Source organism: Bicyclus anynana, chromosome 1 (assembly GCF_947172395.1).
Source record: "Bicyclus anynana chromosome 1, ilBicAnyn1.1, whole genome shotgun sequence".
Taxonomy (NCBI): Eukaryota; Metazoa; Arthropoda; class Insecta; order Lepidoptera; family Nymphalidae; genus Bicyclus; species Bicyclus anynana.
In genome coordinates, this window is record NC_069083.1 from 4602856 (window position 1) to 4625606 (window position 22751).

Here is a 22751-nt window from a genome sequence, read left to right on the forward strand (position 1 = left end):
ACATCACCGTCTTTAAGGACATTTTTAAGGAGGTCAATCCCCAGTTCTGGTGAAATTAGGATTATATATGATTATATTGGATCGAAATTTGGTGTGATGGCAGGCTTTAGTGACCGTGGCCAGCTACCATCTTAACGACAATGACGTAGATAAATGCCAAGCTATTTGGCATTCCAGTGCTGTGCTGTGTCAAGGTTTAAAAATTACATAATTGTACACTCGGAAAACATCTTCTTGTCCACTTCCAGAGCCAGTAATGGAGGTCTAGTCCTGACAATATTTCCTGGGGCTTACCACAACTTTTCACAAAACTATCATGATATATATCTATCTTATATAAGGACGCAAGTAATGTTACCTCAACCTCAGTACGTAATGCAAATTGAGTGAATGAAATGGTCGATGACGTCCAAAATCGCTATACGAAACAATTCTGCTATATGCTTGGGTAATGGCCTTTAGGGTATGAATAGCGAAACATTATGGAATCGCTACGGATTTAAGAGTTTGTAGTATGGCTTCTGGTTAGTGCTTACAAGCAGTGAAACTGGTATCCGTTCGAACAGAACAATGCACAGAAGTTAGTTCGACGACAACAACTGACGAAATCTCAGCAAGACAATGGTCTTTGAAAGCCCTTACAAGAGGCCTATGTCCAGCAGTGGATAACGTTGACACAAGTTACGTTGACGCTAGTAAAGTCACTCACCCGCAAGCCGCACGTACCACCAGCCGGCGCAGCCCACCTTCAGCAGGTCGGCGTGCTGCCCCTCGCGCAGCGACACCTCGCTCGCGCCCACCGCCGTGTAGTCCGACAGCGCCACCAGCGCGCATCCCACCGCCTGCGCCATTGCGTCACTCAGTGTTACCAACATTCACATCTCAATGATTTACATGTTACTGTGTGAGTAAGACAGGTATACTATTCCAATAACTCGTTACAGATACGCAACACAAACGCGTTGTCTGCAGATGCAAAAAGTGTTGTACGAAAGTGTCAGAATGAATGCTTAAGTGTTTTTAATTTAAACTATACGTACATAACGTATGGTTTTAAAATGCTCTAGGGCCTAGAGTTAATGACCTCTCTATTTATCTCTATGATGACACTCTATTAATCTTTTTACTAATACCTACTCTATTGTTCTAAAGAGATTAATGGACTGGAGCTCACAGCAGAAATATTGCTCAAGGTTTTTTAAGGTATTTTGTTGATAAGTCATGAACAATTAATTAATTATGTAGTGTAATTTTGGTAGGTATTGATGTACAATGTGAACCCTACTTCGTCCTTTTAGTCGCTAAAGGTAATGCTTTCAGAGTTCCAGCAAAACCCAAACGCCAAGATTAATTCCATACACATGCACATTGCACACACATCCTTCCAAGAAAAGCAAATAATATCCACACCGATAGTTTTGTTATAGACACCAATATCCACAGAGCTCATGCGTTTTTTTGTGTGATATAAAAGGTGAATTATCGAGACGAATGTCCATTAACTACACTCAAGAAATTGTGTTTATAGACAGCCAACTATATTGTAGGATTTTTTTGGGAATCGGTTTATCTTTTGGATTCTGCTACATTTTTTATTGTAACAAATAACTTTGAATACTCCAGATGGCTTTCTGTTTTTAATATCAAATGTACCCCATAGTTAGACAACATAATCTATAACCCCATTTATAGTTGTAGACAGATGCCAGTCTCGCAAACTCACCCTTTATGATAAAGTCCAAGATACACAGTGTATCTAATTATGTATTGGTTATTGAGATTTCTAGGTGACACTGTGTAGTAATTCGTTTATTCTCTAACTCTAATCGATTATCGCAACATTTGTCGTCTCATTTCCGATTCCCGGGAACTTTTATATCTGTCTTTTATTACTTACCATGAATAATTACGTCCATAATTTATACCAATCATGTCAATGGTAACAATTATTAAAGGTTAATTGAATTAAGTCTGTAAGGTAAATATTACTTTGTTACACTGACAAGACCATGCTTTACCTACATATAGTGTAGGTGTGTTGATACAATAAGAAACACATGACGATTTTAGTACATACAGTGCTGAATACAGACTATATTAGTTTCCTAAGATAATAGTAGGCTAATAAAGTTTTAAGTCATACAGACAGGTGTGAAGAAGAACCGCTTAGAGAAATACAATAACAAGTTCAAAACATATTTTCATTGCTGTGAGAGAGATATATGTTATGTGAAAATATAGAACGGTTGTATAAATTGACACAATAATTACCATTTTAAAACTATGTATATTGAATAGTGCTTTATTCTTATGCCAAATACACTTATAGTCAGTAGGAAAGTCCAAATGAAGATTATAATTTTTTTGAATTAAATTTCATTGAAAACGTAGGTAGTTTGTGAAATTAAACTGTAACAGTTTAGATAATAGTGTGAAGAAGTGTAATATAATAAAGATTATATAGCAGACAGCATGTTGAAAGCCATGGAGTGAATGATGTAAGCCGGGATGCTGTGCCGAAAAGTGCCGGGGATTATAAATCCATCAACAGTCATAAAAATTTTCTTTGAGATTACTTATAATATATTAAAAATAGATACGCCAGTAAATGATCCAGAATTGTGTATATTAAGTAGGTAGATTGATATAAATAGTTATATTTAATTCCAAACATGATGCAACATTTCTAGATATCTATAAATAATAATACACACAAATATTTGAAAACGACGCCGTCAATAAACTTACATAACACTTATTCAAAGCGAAGCGCATAATATTAAAACAAAATCAAAAAGCACACGACAATGAGTGACATAACAAACAAAAAAAAAACATGACTTACACGACAGTTAACGTTCAGCGTATACATTCAACTGATTTAAATCCACGTTTACGCCGTTGTCTTTGGTTATTTTACAAACTTTGGATATAATGATATCAGTCTCTTATTTCATTGTATTTACAATGCCTCAACTGTTAGAGTTAGAGGCGTTTTCAGTACTGTGACACGTAAAACGTGGAGTTGGCTTGCGTGGAGCCCGATACTGAAAAGAACTGTACCATTCTGTGTATGGTACCGTTTAGACCCACGGCCTCCGTCACCTGTTGAACAACACAGCTTAGAGCATGGCGGACATTTTGACAACATCGCGCACGACAAAATGGCGTCTGGCGTCGGGCGTCAACTGTTATAAGTTCTGACGCTATTTAAAATTTCTATTACACATACAAAAGACGTGAATCGGTGCGTTATTAAAACCTATATTTTATTATTACAGGTGCTTCATTTTAGAAAAATGTAACAGGTAGGTAGTTAGGCACATTCGTATTCTAAGCGATGATAAGTGGTTCGCAAAATCATATAGGCGGTGACGGCTTCTAAACTATGGACTGTGGATGTTATTTTTACAAATTCATAATTTGCCAAAAGAAAATTCGTAGTCTCGCTACGCCTAAATGCTAGAACTAACGAACAACAGAAACAAATAACAATTACTACGAATTTTCTCACTGTTTTTAATAAATTAATTTAACATTTAGTTCCTTAAATTATTCCGGGAAGCGTTAAGTGCGTTCGGGTTGCCAGCGTAACATGCGCTACCCGGTGACTATATAGCCCGCATTCCTTTTAAAAACGTATAAAACTTACATAGAGAGTGGATTTCACTTCACTCACAACTGTAAACCCAAAATTAGTGGCCATTAACATATGATACAGTGAGTAAAGTTAAGTATCCCAAAAACAAAGCACCATTTATTTTATAAATTTTGTTAGTAAATCGACGTCACTGTGTTAAGCTCTATGAAAACATTACAAATTTTCAGTTGATTCAAATATTACACATCCTTCAGAGATGATTTTAGTATGGAAATCGTATCTTAAAACGAATAAGATCCTACGTAAGTTCGTACTAATTTTACATGAGACTAAATGGAACACAGAAATTGAGCCACAGCCACAGGGGTATATAGGATCGGTTTTTTAGGAATGAGTTATGATTTGATTTTAAAGAAGTTGGTACCAATAGATGGCACGATACCATATTTTATTGTATTGTAAAAATACGCATAACTGAGTGTACTTAATTATACAAAACAAAAACATGGAAATGACATAAAGGACAATACAATTTTACTTTCAAGATACAGATTTATTTAAAAAAAATCGATTACTTTGGTAAGAGAGATATTTCCTAACATCTTTATGTTAGACTAAATAGGTAACAACTTCTGTAAAATAAAACCTTTTAAAATAATGAGGATACCTAACGCTGGTAGACGACAAAATATGGAGGCAAGGAACCAAGAAGAACCATCTAGTGTTGAAATTTCGATTAAAAGTGCAAATTTCGACCAGAATGCTGCTAGTCCCAACTTAACAGTTAAAGAAAGAGCAAAATATACCAACATTCCAATCTAACTACTTGCGAGACATTTTTAACATTATCGTCTCTGTGATTTAACAGACACTTTTTCATAAAAAGATGATTCTCCTTATTCTTGGCGTAGATCAATAGAGTAGTGACAGCATACTTGCACAAGTAGGATTACTAGGACCCATCCATAAATTACATTATACGAAGTTCGTAATTTTTGACCCCCTTGTAACAGCCCATCACATCTAGAAATTATTAAATTAAAACGCCAGTTTCGGTGGTAGTTTTATTACTAACCAATTTCAAAAAAGCAGGAGTTTCTCAATTCAGTGGAGTATCCTCCTCCCTTCGTCTTAAAGTGACGTAATTTATGGATGCCCATGTTTCAGTATGTCAGTCACCGCTCTGTTTATTGAAATGGAGTTTTCGAGGGTAGGACAGGTTTAGTCAGGATATGGTGAGTGGTCACTCACCGGCGCGTGTTCGGTGTCGTCATCGTCGTCGTCGGAGGGGTCGGTGGACCAGCAGGGTTCGTCGTGCGCGTCCACGGACGCTGCGCGCGCGCCCGCTGCCGCAGTTACGCCCCGCGCGGTGGGACCCCCGCCCGGACCCAAGTCCCATGAGCTCGCTTGTATTAGTGTTCTGTGGAGTATTTTTTATCGTTTTACCTAGTAGAAGGCAGTAAGTTCGGAAACCATAGTCTAAACAAAGCTAGAACACAGTTCGCAGAGGAAGCAGGGTACACGTCGCGGTGTTCATCAACCTGAGGTGTACGCGTTGAGGTGTACCAGTAATTTTGTGGCGTCTCAAGAAGTCGGCATATCAACATACATAACAAACATGCTGGCTGCTGGCTATCACTCTAGATGGTTGACTCTGTGGTTTCCATTGCAAGAGATGGTTTGACTTTGGACGAAATTGTCAAAAAGAAAAAGTGATAGAACGATGTTTGTATGTAAACTAAAAGTTTACACACAAATGTTGCCAAACATTCTTAAAAAATCACAGCAGAAACTTATAGTTAATAGAGAATAAGTAAGTTAGAGTGCTTAAAATGGAGGCGTCTGGTATCGAAACTGGTTTACCACAAAAATCTGTTGCTCAGAAACCATTCCCAAGCAGATGACAATTTATAAACATATTTCTGTTTTTTCAGCGCTTTAGTTACACATACAAACGCGCTTGTCTGTATCTTGCTATTGCAAACTTAACCAAATATTATTCATTAAATTGCATAAGGCCCAGAATGTGTGTCACGACTCACGAGATATTTCGTTCAGAAAAGACATATTGTCGAACAATTGAAAACATTGCTCTCTCTTTCATTCCACCCTAACGAAAGAGGACGCAAGGAAATTCCGTTGAAGACATCTGGTGTAACTCACCTGTGGTGTTGTGCGCCGTATTGCCTCACTCGCTCCCCCTTGAGCTCGTTGAGCTGGTCGAGCAACACGCGCTTGATGCGCTCCACCCACGCGCGCTTCACCTCCACCGTGGGCGCGGTGATGGTGTGCACCTCCGACCTGCCCTGCCGCCACACCTCGAACTTGCGGGGGTCGCCCTTCACTGACTCTGTGAGACCGATTTGTGACATCTGGAAGGAGAACTTAATTTTAAAACTTTTTATATGGATTTTATGTCTCGACTTCTTAGATTGATAAGAACTTTTCCTCTATTATATTACCGACCGCGCTAACGACCAAATCTCGGATCATTGACAAGACGTCCTATAAACTCGAATATTTATAATAAGGGAACCTATGGGTATTTCCTCATAGGAATGAGGAAATACCCATAGAAAAACCAAAGTCACCGACATAGCTCAACGATTCGCGTTGAGTAGAAATGGGTGAGAGTTTGCGAGCTAATCCCTGGAATTTTACATTATTTTCTATGCACTATCTAATTGCAACATTGTGTTATTTGATATTATGGTCCGCGCCTTTAATCACGCGTTGAAGTTGTTTTGCAATCCTATGTTCTTTTGTTGTATCTCTGATAACGCAGAATTTCAGGATGATAGTTAAAGAATAGAATAGTTAAAGTGTAAATGGACAAACACATCAACTAAATAAATTAATTTTCACATTTAAAGTAGCTGTATAATGTAGCCGTTCATTGTCATGAACTTTAAACAATATTCTGCCAAATTTAACTAACATAGGTAGATAAATCGTCCACTAAATAATGTTAATCGTTAATCTAATTTAGATTTGGTGAAACAAAAATCCTAAAACTTACAATTAAGAAATCTTTCAATAAAACTTACTTGGAGATCATGTTTGAAGTGGTAAGTGGCTTTGTTGTGACTGTTTTTGGTGGCTGACTTGCAAAACAACATGGCTTTCTCGTAGAGGAATATATGCCGTCGTCGCGGCCGTATCCTGAGCCTCAGGTCTCGTTTGTTCTCTGACACCACCATGAATGAACTCTGTAGCAGCAGTTCACCTTGCTGATTGAGATCCACCTGTAATATATACAACTCTTAATTGATTATCACTTAGCATAACCTATTCTAGAATCAGTGAGCAATGAATTCTTCCAAATTAAGCTAAGATATTTAGAGAGTAAGAGGAACTATGGTATTGTTACTATTAATACTCAATGAACCATAATAATTAAATTCTTATAGGGTCACAATTGTTTCTTAATATTTAGTTTGCTATATGCAATAATTTAGGAAATCTAAAGACTACTTTTGGTAAGTACATAATTTAGGTACAATGAATTTAATTAGATACAATTTTATTAATACACAGGCACAAACTAAAACCATGCCTGATGGAAGGCATTGATAAAGCCTTAGTTAAAACAAGGTTGCAAGATGCCTATTAATGATTTAAAAGTGTTGCTTAGCGGAAAGCACCGAAAAAGCATTCAACATCTTAACGGTTCGAATCAAAATATTAATGTAAAACAATACAACATGAAGAACAATGGATAAAGCCGGACTCATCACCGAGAGGGGGTGGCCCGCTAGACGATTGTCATACCCACTCCTCATACAATCTTTTAGTTGGAGGGTATTTAAATGATATGGCAAATATTTTTTAAAAAAGTAACTTACAGGGACGCCTGTAATAGCGATCTGGTGCATGGAGTCGTTGACACACTTGAGCACCACGAGCATACAGTCCAGTGCCTGCTGCAGACCAGAGCTCATGGAACCGCACTCGCTGTAGCGGAGCAAATCCTGGGAATATAAAAGTTACATATTAAAAACATCTAATGGACGCAAAGAGGTTTTAGAAAAGAGCAAAAGTTTTTTTTATCCTTAAAATCTACCCAGTTCCATTGCTTCATATAATCCACAAAATGTGACTTAATTTACCACGATTTTAATATCAAATGATAGTAAATTGTCCTTTGACTGACAATTTTAAATTTATCGTAAAAAGTTATATAAATATACTTGTAGGCAACACAATTTGCTACAAATAATGACTCAACATTTTTTTTTTTTGTAACACGCATAGTTTCCGAGATATCGCGAAAAAAGTTTTTCCGCCCCTATTTTCAAGATGGCGAACGGGGGACAAGGGTATATTCTACCCATACCTATGACGATTTCTACGCGGCATCGTATCACTTCACTTCACTTCACTTGGCCGTACGTCTTTGCTGTCTTTTGAATTGATAGTAACACGTGATTGTTAATTATTTTACTTTATAATATTTCAATCTGCGAGACAAAGTGTAATTTCTCATAACATTGTAACCAAGTGTGGAATTTACGCATTAATAATATTTTTATTAGTCTTTCTCAGTCCCAGAGATATAATGCAACTGCTACGAGTATAATATGCTAATATGTATTAGACAATACAATGTGTTAGGTAAAGAAAGAAAAAAAAATAGGAATGAAAGAAGGGAAAGAAGGAAATTCAGTAGCTGACGTACCTTAAGCAATAGTTGATATTTGGTAATCCTCTGCACTGGTTTCAGAAGGTAAGCAGCGAGCGGTAGTTTGTGGCCGAGGCGTTGTTGACAGGCTTGCAGAAAGAGATGCGTGTCTACTAACGTCTCTCGAAGACGCTCGGACCGCGGGATGTTCTGACAGTAGTAGCTGTATAGGCGGAAAAATGTCTCCCTCTGAAAAAATTGACCAAAATTATAGCGGATTTTTTTGTTTAGAAACTAGTTTAGGTTTCATAATAACCCAAGAAAGGCAAAAAAGGGAAATTTAGAAACATTGCCGCCGATATAAGCAGCTAGGTAGGTGTACATTATGAAAAATACATTTTATAGTTTTTACTGAATTCAAAGAAAACTGTATATATCGTTGCATGATGACAGAAAATGACAACAAAGATATGCATTCTAAACGCCTTCTTAAATTACGAGTAATGAAATGATTAATAAAATAGCTTCTTTAATCACGCATCAATTTACGTTAAGAATTACTTGACAGAGTGAATATAAAATATGCGAGAAATCACACGGATTTCAAGCATCGATACAATGTATGAAAGTAACTTACTTTTTCAACAAAACACAACGCGACGAGTTCGGTGGCGGATATCGATCGTTCCAAGTCTTTCAGGAACACATCTTGGTGGAATGTGAAAAGTTCGTGTAGGTTACCGAATAGTACGTCAGCTTGTCCCACTAGAGCAGCCGGCAGAATGTGTTGGTTTTCCGGCTTCTCTATTTCTTCTTTGTAACCCTGCAAGGAAACAATCGATTCATATAGCACTGCGTGGCATAGCAAACTGTTATGTGAGTGAATAAATTACCATCTACTAATGAATATGCAAATACCGAATTTGTGTTAGTCGAATATTGGCTAATAACGTCACACCAATGTTGTAATCTTCTATCGTATTCTTTGTAAACGGATTCCAGGCATTCACACTCAGATGGGGTTAAGCTTCCATTGTCTTTTGTAAAGAATCGCTTCAGGTTTTTTAATGTCGAAGTTTTGTTGTCGAACTTTTGATTTCTGTTTAAACTTTGCGTTTTTCTTGTGTCATAACTTTGATATCTTTTATAATTTTGTGTTGGGTACGTACACTTGTAATAATTTTTGTCGCAGCATTTTGAATAATTACTGCGTCTTTTGCAATATAATGACGAATGGCAGCTACGTGTATAGCTTCCAGAATATGTTTTGGTGCATAGCGTAGGACTCTTTTTGGAATGCGATATTGTAGAAAAATGGTCTTTGATAGTATTATTCCATTCCTTCATAATCTTTTTGTAATCATTCATTATGGTTTCTAAAATGTTTTCTGAATCTATGCTATCCATTGTCTTCCTAAGTTCGGTGCAACTGTTGGAAAGCAGTTGGGAGTCCTTAGTAGCAGTTGAATCGGTGGAATATTCAGGTGTTACAATTTGGACATCTGTTTCACGACAACCAAAGATAGGATTCTGAACAAGTTCAGGCAAATCAGCCACTGTGGTTGCAGTTGTCAAAGATTCGATGGTAAGATCTTCTGAAACGGTAATCACATCGGAATCCGGCAAATATGTTAACTTTTCTTCCGTTTTTTGCACATCTTCATAGCCGGGCAGCGGTTTGCCATAAAAGAAATTTCCAGTAAACGGTTCCATGTGAACTGGTTTAATGTTTCGCGGACGGCACTTAACACGATTTTTACCGGCATCACTCACGGTCTTCTTACACTTTTTGCCTTTTTGATTTTCCTTTTCGAATAGATTAATCTGGTTCGTGTAATCACTGAAAAGCGTAGAATCCGATGCGGCTCGCGTCAACTGTTTCGCTTTGCTTTTTGTGGAGTTATTTTTTCTGTAGTACCACGAATAGGAAGTGCCGACGCTGAGGTTCGCGGACGACTTGTACAGATCGTATTTGCCATGTTTCATGTTGCAGAGTGCCACAAGGTGCAATACACGACCGAGAAGCTCCGTCGGCGAACACTTGGCGAATGTGTAAAATGCATTGCGTTCCGCTCGCTGGTTTCGCGTACTAGATTGCGTGCGCCGTATCGAATGCATCACAAGTGTATGGCTCGAGAGATGTCAGATGGTCCGTGACTGACCACTCCATGTTCCACTGAATATAGCTAAACTATGCGCCAGTTCTTATGAATTGGCATATATAATTTTCAGAGCGCGTAACTCATGGGGAGATATCGGGCCAGAAGCCGGTTAATGGAGTATGACGTAGACTTACTACAGGTACTCATAAATTAAAATGTAGATAAATAAATTAGCAAGCCAATAGAAATAGCAGAATTAAAAGAGAACCAAGTGAATATTAATCGTTCTGAATTTAATGTTATACTAAAGGGCTCCTGTAATTTGGACCTTCTCATAAAATTCTCTTTACCCAATCTCACTGAGTGCGGTTTAGGTTTTCTTAGATGTTGCTCAATAATCTCATCTATCTATACTGGTCCAGTCATTCTGGGGCTTTTCGCTTAGCACATTTAGAACTTCATTTTATAGAAGAAAACAATATGAATAATGGTTTTTCAGGAAAACAATACCAACCGTAAGTATAGAGCCAAGTTCCTGCACATACACCCTCTCAGTCTGCAGCAGCTCGGCGAGCACGTGCCCGCGCCGCGACCGCCGCGCCTCTGCGTCCTCGCCGCCCGAACTCTCTGACCCTCCTGACGTCTCCATCTGAAAACCCATCAGATATTTAGCATCATCATCATCGACATCCCCATACAGCCACTCTTAACTCCGTGCCATCGTCAGATCGAAGTTTGGCAGTCTATATTTTAACGATTCACTCTGTCATGTCATCTTCAGATAGAAATTTCGTTCACTAATAACTGTGGAATGCCCTGACGTCAATGACATAGCTACACAGGGGCTAGGCGGTTACTACTACCTACTATATTTCTATGGCATTACATATACAATAATCCCATACCTACCGATTTAAAGGACGGACATGAATACGAACAGGAATTCATTTAAGGTCGTGGGATGCTTAAAATAAAGCTGAAACACGTGATATATCAAGCATAAGTAAATGTTTACATTGAGAATCTTGCTATTGGTATGGAAAAGCAATCTTCTAATAGGCCTGGCTCCGCTCCCTGATTGCTGCACGATGGATAAATTTATTTTATTGAATAAGATATTTTTTAACAGATTTTGACTGTTTTTGTCATTTTTGAATGATAAGAAATCTTTGACAAATGGTATCTTGTTGTAACAGATGCATTCATATTTAAAAAAACATAATAAAATTAAAAATATTCGTAAAATTTGACGTTTGTGTTGGGAATTGGTCGACAATAGTTGAGCCGGCGGGGATCGAACCAAGACGACGGGTGATGAATTCAGCTCATTTACCATTGAGCAATTAAAGCTACTAACTAAAGACCCTTGACAGCAGCATTAAAGGTCCAAACCAAGCTCAATACGCAACTATTTTGTCAAAGACACCAACCAGTTCCAGGCTTCCTTCGTAAATTGTAAAACGATTGGAAGCAGAGCATCTGTCTGAGGTCAATGGAGCAGAGACGTGCACTAGGGTATGCGCTAGAAGTAAAAATTGGAAAATTCCTTGTCTAACTATGTATTCTGTGGTCCATCATATGTTTGTTTATGGTAGGCATTGAATTTTTGTACAATGGTTTTATCCTTAGCAGCTTTTGCATGCACTAAAACAGCTAAGGATACGATTAGTCGTAACGCTGCAAGTTTCTAGCTTACTTATAGTTGTTTACATAATACGAGCAACTGAAATAGGGTATCGTGCTCAATATGCTTAATTGCTTAAGCAGTCGATAATCTGTTTCGATAAAAAGTGGTTATAGTTAAGCGAGATTTGAGTTTACTCGTAATTTCCGTTACTTCCCGTCGGCTGGGATGTCCGTGTTGTTTTACACGTTGAGTACACGCGATGTTGCCGCAGTTAACTATTAACTGGTTTATAGTTACAGTAACTTTGAACCGCGGTTATAACTTAAACGCTACAGTGATTAGCATTTTGTAGGTCATGTAATTTCGATTATTAAACGGTATAAAAAATAAATAAATCTTAAATTTATTACAACCAAATTTTCATTATCATCATCAGTACAAGACAAGACCTGCAGCTAATTCACTAACTTTGACGTTTGTTAGTTGACATACACGAAATTGAGATTCTAGGTATGTAGCAAATGTCATCCGGTGCCTATTGCCAACTTTTCGTGAATATCATACAGTAGGTAGATGACATTTCTCAGTTGATGTTGATTTTAATATGTTGATAATAATGATATTACAAGACTATTATAGCCACCCAATAAAATTAACGGTTGTTTTTGATTTGATGGTTTATTATGTTGTAAATACAGTAATTTTGATCAGTTAGCAATAAATTACGTGCATTTACACTAAAGTATCTCAAAGTTAAAGAATAGGTTAACAGGCTTTCGTCCTTGTAGGAAAGGACATATGGAGCTTAGAATCACCACGCTGCTTCGTGGCTTTCATTTTCTTTTTTTTTTGTAATTAATACATTTTTGCGCCTCTTTAACGTTCAGCCATTGAGGTTTGTAGTGTGTTATTTTAATAAACTAGTTGTTAATCTCACTTAACATAGTAAAAATAAAACTACCCACTATCAAATGAAACCTACTTACATTTTTATGTTGCTCGGAAAAATCCTTAACCATTTTGTAACCAGTTTTTAGTACAACGTTTATAGTCTCCATTTTGGACTGATTTTTGTCCCTTATGAAACAGCACATATTTCACACACATGAATTTTCACATTTTAGAACACCATTAGGGAAGTAGACTCCATACAAGGCAACTAACACGTCAAAGTTTGAAAGATTTTACATTATGGAAAGATAAATACGCACATAAAATGATTTCATAATAGAGAAGTAATGTTGAACGTAAAGGTAAGAAAGGTTTTACACAGGGAAGAATAACTTTGCACGTAAAGGTATGAAATATTTTATATTAGGGAAGAATAATTTCTCGCGTAAAGGTATGATTTGAAAACTAGTGTGCACACAGCGTGTAACTCAGTGTAAGAATAAGGAACTGGCCGGGATGTGAAGGGGACTGGGAATACGTTGGTGGCGTAAAAAAAGTTGTTGCCACCACTTTATTGCTGTGCCATCGACGCGGTGGATGCTCTACTTTGACGATGAACTAGTTTTTAGCCGCCACTCCGTCCGCATGATTTTTTAAATTTGTTTATCTTTTTGATTTTGTATAAGTTGCTTTAAATTTTATAAATTTTTTGTTTATATGCTTGGTTTTATTCAACAAGAAACTTTAATGTCGTGATTTTTTTACGACGGCTCTTATCATATTATACAAACTGTGAGTAATTGTATTCATTTAAAACACTTTGTTGAGAAACACAAAGAAAACAATAGTAACTTGTTTTACTATTAGGATGCAATCACGCTAAAATAATCATAGACAAGGGGCATATTTTTTTTAAAATGGGTTTTAGGTGAAATCGTCGAAATTCTCGTTTCGGGTTGGTTAACACTTTTGGCTAGTTTCTCAACATTTATAAAAACAAATATTACTTTTTAATTTTCAAAATCAATATCAAAGTTCGTGTTATATGTAAGCTTAGTTTACAAAGATTTTTGCACCGTCAAGTGAGACTCTATTGCCGGTTCAGAAGGCAGTTTCTGCTGAGAAGACTCAGCAATAAACAGTTGCTTTATTAAGATCAACATACTTTACAACATTTTTCTTTCTGCAAATTAAATAGAAAAAATTAGTTATATTTCGATAAATATAAAATACATTTTTATCAATTCCGAGGCTTTTTAAATAACTTACTAAATAGCTACAAATTTTTTGACATGGGAAAAACGTTTTGTATAATGCTGTAGGGTTCTGGTAGTACGAGGTCAACTAATTATAGCTCAACAAAATATTGTAGAGCATCTTTCGAGTCGTATCCACAAAGGGCAGGCAGGCAGTTGCACGTTGCCGGTCGTCTTCACATCCCGCACGTTATACTTCTTTGTGTGTGTGTGTGTGTGTCTGTACACGTGTTATAGTAGAGCACACCTGCCGAGTGTTCTGTATTCTGTAGTTAGTACTCACCAAGGAAGACGTCCCTTTCATATTCTGTTCTATAGTCTATGGCGGTGTTTCTCAAACTTAATTTTGTTGCCCTAACTGGGCAGTTAGTTGACTGCAGATTAGTGATACGACCTACGAATTTAAGATTTAAAGCACTATTTTTGTGCAGTTGGTATTGCTTTGACCTTTGGTTTACAACAAAGAGGTTATGGATTCAATTTCAAAATCGGTTAAAATGTATACATACTTTATAAAATGACTTAGATCAGAACTGGTGGCAGACTTCGGCCGAAAAGAGTTGTTTATTTTAAAGTGGCTATTTTAGTTTTTTTTTTGCACGATGCCATGTAGAAATAGATGCCGTACTCCTTCCATATCTGTATTTACAGTCCAATAATTGTTAATATTCTTTAACTTCAAAAAGTCCTTGCCATTATGTAAAATTTAAGTTAAGTAAAACAAAAGCTAATAATAGTTTATGCTATTTCAAATATTAACTATTTTAGCCAGCGTATGAAGGATTGTATACAATGTACCTATGGGTATTGCTTTTTGGTTCAATTTGTAATTTGCTCAATTGCATGTACCTATATCAGAATAGTCACATAAGAATTAATTAACTCAACTCAATGCAACTACAACAGTTAACTACAACTTTTACTTTTTTTTTCAATCGCCCAAGGCTGGGGTTAACCTACAGTTTGGGAACCACTGGTCTTATTCTAAGGATCTCAACATCCAACGGATGCACAAATCTGTGTTCATTGTACACTTTTTTTTTCGAAACATCTGTGAAGTTTTTGTTTGGAACAGGCGGTACGTGAGACAAAGCACGTGCTACGTGCACAGCTTAGCTCGGAAACAATGTAACACAGCATGGCTTGGAGACAATGCAACACAGCATGGAAACGACGCGCGGTCATCTGGGTTAAAGATTTATCTATGAAGATGAGTGTGATTCTAGTAATTTCACATGGTGTCTTGGTCTTGCATTACATAAATTGATACAGATCGTATTACGGTTATACGTAGAGTGCTTTTTCCTGTTATTTCTTAATGATAGCAGACGCCCCGCAGTTTCAACCGCGTATTTCTCGATCCAGTGATATAAGTCGTTTCAATAATCACTGCCTCTCAATCTTGTATGCGACAGTCAAGCGAAAGCCTCTTAAGGTGTTCGTCGAAGCTTTTCGCTATAAGACTTTTGATATTGACTGAAACTGGAACGACTTATCGGAACAATAAGCGCTCTGAAATGACCTCCACCGTCGATGTAATACAGCAACGATATTTCATACCATAGATATGAAACGTGATATGAAAATCACCATAAATCGAATTTCGCTACTAGTTTGTGTAATAGTGTAGCCTATGTCCACCTTTGTTCGTTTCAGTTTCGACGTTCTAGTGACATGTAAGTGGTATAAAATCTTTGGAATACAAGGGTAAAATATATAGAATGTTCGTTGAATATCACATATCAATAAATTAATGACAAAGTATGAAGAATAACTTGACTGCCTACTGCAATATTTACCCAACTGCATTTAGGCAAATATAGGCAGTAGTAGGCAGTCAGTTATTCTCACGTGCAGTTGATACGGCACAAGTAGTCCTGACCGCAACAGACAGCGCACTTAAACTAAATGACCATATTGTAACGTGATTGCCTCTGCAGTGATGCACCAAACACTACCGTGCCAATGTAGTATTAAGTCACGACGTATTATCTTTCTTAAATACAAATAAAGTGTGAAAAGGTATATGAATGACTGCCTACTGCAATATTTACCCAACTGAATTGGGCAAATATTGCAGTAGGCAGTTATTCTCACGTGCAGTTGATACGGCAAAAGTAGCCCTGACCCCAGTTATACGGCGCACTTGAACTGAATGACCATATTGTAACGTGATTGCCTCTGCATTGATGCACCGAACAACATCGTGCCAATGTAGTATTAAGTCACGATGTATTATCTATACTTATTAAATACAAATAAAGTGTGAAAAGGTATATGAATAACTGACTGCTTACTGCAATATTTACCCAACTGAATTGGGCAAATATTGCAGTAGGCAGTTATTCTCACGTGCAGTTGATACGGCAAAAGTAGCCCTGACCCCAGTTATACGGCGCACTTGAACTGAATGACCATATTGTAACGTGATTGCCTCTGCAGTGATGCACCGAACAATCGTGCCAATGTATTAGGTATATTACAAGTCACGACGTACTAACTATACTAATATTATAAAGAGAAGTTTGTAGGGGTAATCTCTGGATCTAGTGAACTGATTTTGAAAATTCATTATCCACTAGAAACCCACGTTATTTATGAGTGTCGGGAACGGTAGTTTAATTTATTTTTCATTTCTCTTGCTCAAAAAGTTCTTCAGTTTAGCTTACCAAAGCGAAAAATGATATTATTTTAGACTCTAGGGTAAAAAGTATCTTTTTGTTTTGTCTGTTATCAACAAAACTATGCAAAAACGTAAAAGTGCAAGAAATATCATTAGTATTGTAAAACAAAGTCCTCCACCGCTTCTATCTGTTTGTCTGTCTATTCGCGCTAAACTCGAAAACCAGTTAACGGATTTTCATGCGGTTTCCATCAAAAGACAGATTGATTCATGAGCAAGGGTAGATATACATTTTGTCTTTGATAATTGTTGGGATCTTGGGAGTGTCGAAATTCATTAAAGTTAGAAGGGTCAAAGGATTCCACGCGGACAAAGTCCTGAGGATCTGCTAGTCTGCTTACAACGTAATTTTTACTGATTTTGTCAACATTGAACTCAAAACCAACTTTGTCGCCATAATTTATACAATTTGCCTTACCAATAGTTGCCTAAATAAGAACAAAACAACTTTTACTTATTTCCAAAATAGAACGTAGTTGTAATAACTGAAGGTACTGCAATTTTTAAAGGGCCTACAATAAAGAAATTCCGCAACAATCAATATGCAAAAGAAGGTGAATTACATAACACGTTACACCGGTTAACGCAATGGCATAATGGCATTGCAAAAACCATACGAACTATGAACCGAGAGCAAAGAAATGTGAACGTGCAAGTTGCAACTGAACCAGATCGCGGAAACGGGAGTGCTTGCGCAAGTGCCACGGAATAGGGACACCGTTAAGGACCGTTACTGTAATCAAAGGAGAATGTGCGAGCAACTCATGTTGCTGCCATTGCTTATAATTTGGAAAAGTTGTTACAGATTTATCATTCAGATACCAGGTCCTACAGACACTTCGACTCTTTTTCGCACGCAAACGCTTCGAAATTTAAAATTGTATGGGGATTTTTTGCACAGGTCACATGATCGTTGTTGTCGATGTTATCGATCGGATCTGTCATTTACATTTTAGGTATCGAATTGTTAGCATTTGTAGAAAGTGAATCCCGAGAAGGCAGTCCCTGTATAGTGATATCAGTATTGTGATCTCGCAAAATTGTCGCTTCTACTTGGTGTTTTACACAGAACAGAAAAGCTTTGCCACTGCTGATCTTTAGTTGGAAAAATTTGCTATTGATTTCTCCCTTTATTTATTGCTACAAATTATTCTTGTCTACATGTAGTACATTACTTCTGTAATCTTGAAAAATTGTCGCTGCCACAGAGTATTTCGCACAGAATAGAACAGTAGGTACTAGTTGGTGTCTTTCGTTGAATTTTTGTCTGATTAAACAATAAAGCTTGTTTAATACGTCGTGCTAATTTTGAATAACTCCTTTATCATTAAAGCATCAACTGAGTGCAGGGTAAAGGCTAAAGTGGTTAATGTCAAGAGCACTCCATGCAAGGTCATAAGAGTTTATTTAAGTTTAAGTAGTCGGTAAACAAGTAAGTTACTATAGACTGAAGTGGGCGTATATGGTAGAGCTAATCTTAGTTGGGTATAGCATTTCTTTACTTACTTACACAATTATTTTGTTATTACTATTTTGCTTTTTCTTTGTATTAAAAGTCGGAAAATATCTTAGCAATAATTTGCCTCTGGGATTTTATGAATTTGTCAGAATAATCATTGAATACATACGAGTTGATACTTTGTTTATATTTTTAAAAACTAATTTATCTGATGTCTTATTTTGCATTGTTGTGTTACGTTACGAGGACCACTCTAAGATTCTAATAAAACTAGAATGAGGGTAGTGGGCTATCCGCTTGGCTCTTGGCAACGCATCAATCTCCCCACACACTTCAATCGGCAATATATTGAGCCATAAAGTAACTGACCCCAGCAGAACTGTGCCTACCGGTAACGGAAACCTAATAAATAAAAATGACCATGTGCTAAAATTTAATAATCTCAATAAATTAAATAATCCAAACTAATAAACTAAGTAATCCAATGACCTAAAAGTCTGCCATGGCCTTTGTCATTTAAGCTGTTAATATTGTTTGGCTGAGAAAAAATAGGGTCTGTAAGAATATGTAGAAAACATTTAAGAATCATAAAAAATAAACACAAAAACAATTGAATATTTTCCTGTAACTCTTTCTGATATCTCTAATGTAATGAACAGTTATATGAATTTCCATGCTGTTTTTACAATATTAAACTTAGATTATTTTAAGGAGATCGGACGTAGCCTAGTTAAAGTGTACCCGAATCCTATGCGGACGAAGTTTCAGACGTCTGGTGATCTTCATGTTACAAATAAATTGAAATGTTAGTAGTTTTAACATAAATACTGTGATTATTCAATTCTAGTAGTACTCTATAAAGTGTATACTTAGATAAATATTTGAACACTAATGCTTCACAGTAATAAAATAACACAACTATCATTAACCCAAATAACACGTACTTAGTGTTAGTTACAATGAATACATACACAAGGACGTTAGATAAACAACTTAAAATACAAAGTATAGAACTTACGCAATTCAACTTCAAAGACATCTCTTCCATAACTTGAGCCCATTTTACTTTGTAGCTGAGGTAGATTGCTTTTCTTTTTTCGGCGTCTCGTGAACTGTTCTCCATAATATACCGCTTCCCCATTTTGAAAATCATTTTTTTTCTCAGCACTATCATATCACCGTCAGGCCCCGAATCATGTTCAGGTTTAATCATCATTACAAGTTTCTACCGAAATACATCAGGTGTAATAGCACTGCACGTTTTCTCTTCATTTCCGTACGTATTCAAAGACAGTTCAGTTAAACACTAACATTAATCACAAACCTAATTATCATAATTGTTTGCATAAAACTGTGACAATAGTCCAATTGATAAAGTTAAATTGAATTTTGTATAGCATTCTGTTGTCTAACGAGGTCGATGTCTTCCGGCAACATTCGGTAGATAATGGTAGAAATCGAATTAATGTTAACTAAATTAATTAACATAGATGTATAATATAATATAATAAGTTTATTATGAGACAGTATCTGTTGTAATATTAGTTTAGATGTGTCTAACCATCTTGGTATTACATCCAAAACCAAGTCAATGAATCAAGATCAATCTATATATACAAATAAATAAAGAAAAACAAGTGAAGTGTCTCATACTTGCAGTGAACTGCACAATTGCAGTGTCAGTAAAAGTCTCTAGTGCAGTAGATGCTCTAGTTTCAGAGTTAAACCCAAGTTGGAAATATTTTGCTGAATTCCTATAGCGTTGCTGCAAAAATGTGTTGTTTCACAATCAAAATAACAAAGTAAAATTACTCAGTAAATGAGTAACGCCTGCCCTTATTCATCATTTAAGTAACGTTTTATTAATCAACAAACATCCGCTACTAAGCCACAGACGGTAGAAAACTAACTTTACTGAACCAAAGGTACTATAAAAAGTTCAATATATCAGAAAAAGTTCATATAAATCTAGCCCAGCAGTGACTATCCGGGATTAGACAGCTACAGCTAGTCTTTTAATACGTGATCCAGGATGACTTAAACGAATGGGGGTCAGCCGTTTGATAGCCGATGATGGTAGATATAAATAAAAAGTTACCAAAGTGATTTACGTCGACTTTTAAGTCGTAACGATTGCCACATACAGCTTTTAAGAATTTTTAACGCTTATGTGGCAACGCTTATGTTGTGAACCAGGATGGATTAGGTGTGTCATTTATTTTTATTCTACGCTTTCTCATCTCGTGATTTACCTTTTTGTTAGTTCTAATCAAGTTAGAGTTATTTTTCTTTTTGTCTTTCAATATTCTATCTGTGCTCTGTAGATGAATTGTAAAAAAGTATACCAACTCAGCTAAATAGTTTCGTTTACAAGTGCTTATCTGTGAACAAAACAATTTAGCTGAGTTCTAATAAGAAAGCAATATATTTAATTAAATTTATCAATCATTTAAGAAGCTTAAACGGCTTCCATAAAAACAAGTAAATAGGTTCAGGCTGACCTATTTACTTGTTTTTATTTAAAGAGCAAATTGTGTATTAGATAAATAAAACTATTTATTAAGCAACACATCATAATCCATCGATTACAAAGGTTAGATTTGGTATTGAAAATGGTTGGAGATCACTTGTGCCTTATTCAAATAATAACTAGCTTATTCTATTTATACAAATTTTTAAAAGTCGTAAATGGCCGAGGAGAAATTTTATTTAACACGATCTGCGTGGACAAGTGGCGGCTGTTTATCATAGTTATGATGTCAGAACCAAGTCGGTTTTATAAGAACACATTAAAAACCGTAAAAACAACTCCTACTTTCTTGATGTTCGGAGACTTTGTTTAGGACGTTTAAAATTCACTTTCACCGCGAATATTTTAAGTACTGGTTTATGGAACAGCATGTGAGGATTGAAACTTGATATAACATCATCTGCTACGCGTATGCAAATTGTCATAACTTTAGCTACCGGTTATTTTGGTTACGAGTTAGATACAAGTTAGCCCTTGAGTGCGATCTCTCCTGAGTCCAATGATCTAAGATGGCAACGCGGCAACTTGAATTTTAAAACGGTTAAATCTGTAATCCTCATTTGTTTTTACATAGTATCATCAGTCCTGTATTAGCCTATAAGCCATTTAAGCAATTAGGGCACTGGATGAGCCTATAAGTTATATATAAGCAATTAGCGCATTCCATCTAGGGGGGCACCAGAGACGATCGACAAAAAAACGACCACACGAAAGCAATTTCAAAATTCGCGCATTTTAAATTGACCTTGATTGATAGATACATATTCTAGGGCATCAAGGGTTCCTTGATCCAACACTGAGTATCATACCGGACCGCTTTTTTGGCGGTCCGTTTTTGTTGGTAGAGTGATGGCACCAAACATGCGGCAATGCAGAAGATATCTAGAATCTATATTTATATTATAAAGCTGTAGAGTTTGTTTGTTTGATTGATTGAACGCAAGATTACTCAGGAACTACTGATTCGATTTGAAAAAATCTTTCAGTGTTAGATAGCAGATTTATAGAGGAAGGCTATAGGCTATATATTATCTCCGTATTCCTACGAGAACGGGAACCAGCGGCGTCAGCTAGTAATAATAATATATGGAAACCTATTTAATCGCGCTCGAACTCACAACATCGAATTTCTACTGTCTACTCCACAGGCAATCAGAATACGATTCCCCCAGACCCTCGATATTTTAAAATTATACCGTCATAAATCAGTAGTAAGCTAACGTTTAGACATACTCGCAACAACATACGTCGAGTCTGCATCATTATTTGATGAACAATCGATTTCAAATTATGATCGTATCGGTTACGCCTGAATATAATAGATTCTAACAGTTATCTGTTAACTGGTTAACGACTTTAATCGTCAAAACGGAATAGAACACGTCGGTTCCGATTCATCCGCAATTAATTACTTTCGTCCGGATCGTATGTAGTTGCAGCTGGTAGAGACCGTACCAATTCGCGACGAATTCAACATCGCAACGCCCCTATCTAAATAACCGGTCTACGTTAGTCAGGAAGTGGGCCAGTAGAAACTTGGAACCCACGTAGGTACTTAAGATTCGACCTTCAAAACAAAGTACAAGCTAGCCGACTGGATTTCGAAACAGACCAAAAGTCTATGCAATTGTACATTGTCTGCCTTTCTCTCTATCTTGATGGTCCTGGTTACCTTATGCGGATATGGATCATAAGGTCTAGATTCCTAGAGACAATTCCTCGAATATTATTAAAGTTTCTAGAAATTCAAATCAACAGCCTTCTACCTTCTTTTACCATCATATTTCGGAGACCAGTTCAAGCCGTGAATCCTGTCATCTATCATTCAATCTCAATGTCAATCAAGTCATTATTATCTGATAGAGAACGTTACTCTAAGCCACCTAAGCCGAATAATAAACTAGCAAACTCTAAGAGAAAGAGATGGCCCTGCATTATAAAATTTTATATGAAAATCTATAATTTCTGTCCTGGGAGATGA

The 22751-nt window shown here is 36.6% G+C and overlaps 1 protein-coding gene across 5 annotated transcripts in view; it reads right to left on the bottom strand.

Moving 5' to 3' along the window:
• Window positions 1–22751, bottom strand: part of LOC112050201 (guanine nucleotide exchange factor DBS) — a 135658-nt gene that overhangs the window by 5310 nt on the left and 107597 nt on the right. For 3 of the 5 annotated variants that reach the window (XM_024088400.2, XM_024088404.2, XM_024088402.2), the window contains exons 12-19: window positions 10839–10973; window positions 8860–9045; window positions 8280–8471; window positions 7447–7572; window positions 6649–6846; window positions 5765–5973; window positions 4853–5021; window positions 710–842 (exon numbers count right to left, since the gene is read on the bottom strand). In XM_024088400.2, coding sequence (XP_023944168.2) covers window positions 710–842; window positions 4853–5021; window positions 5765–5973; window positions 6649–6846; window positions 7447–7572; window positions 8280–8471; window positions 8860–9045; window positions 10839–10973 — 1348 coding nt within the window. Of the gene's footprint in view, window positions 1–705; window positions 843–2845; window positions 3106–3652; window positions 3682–4852; window positions 5022–5764; window positions 5974–6648; window positions 6847–7446; window positions 7573–8279; window positions 8472–8859; window positions 9046–10838; window positions 10974–22751 lie in introns of those variants that run through there. The other 2 variants (XR_002887138.2, XM_024088406.2) reach the window with 2 other exon arrangements.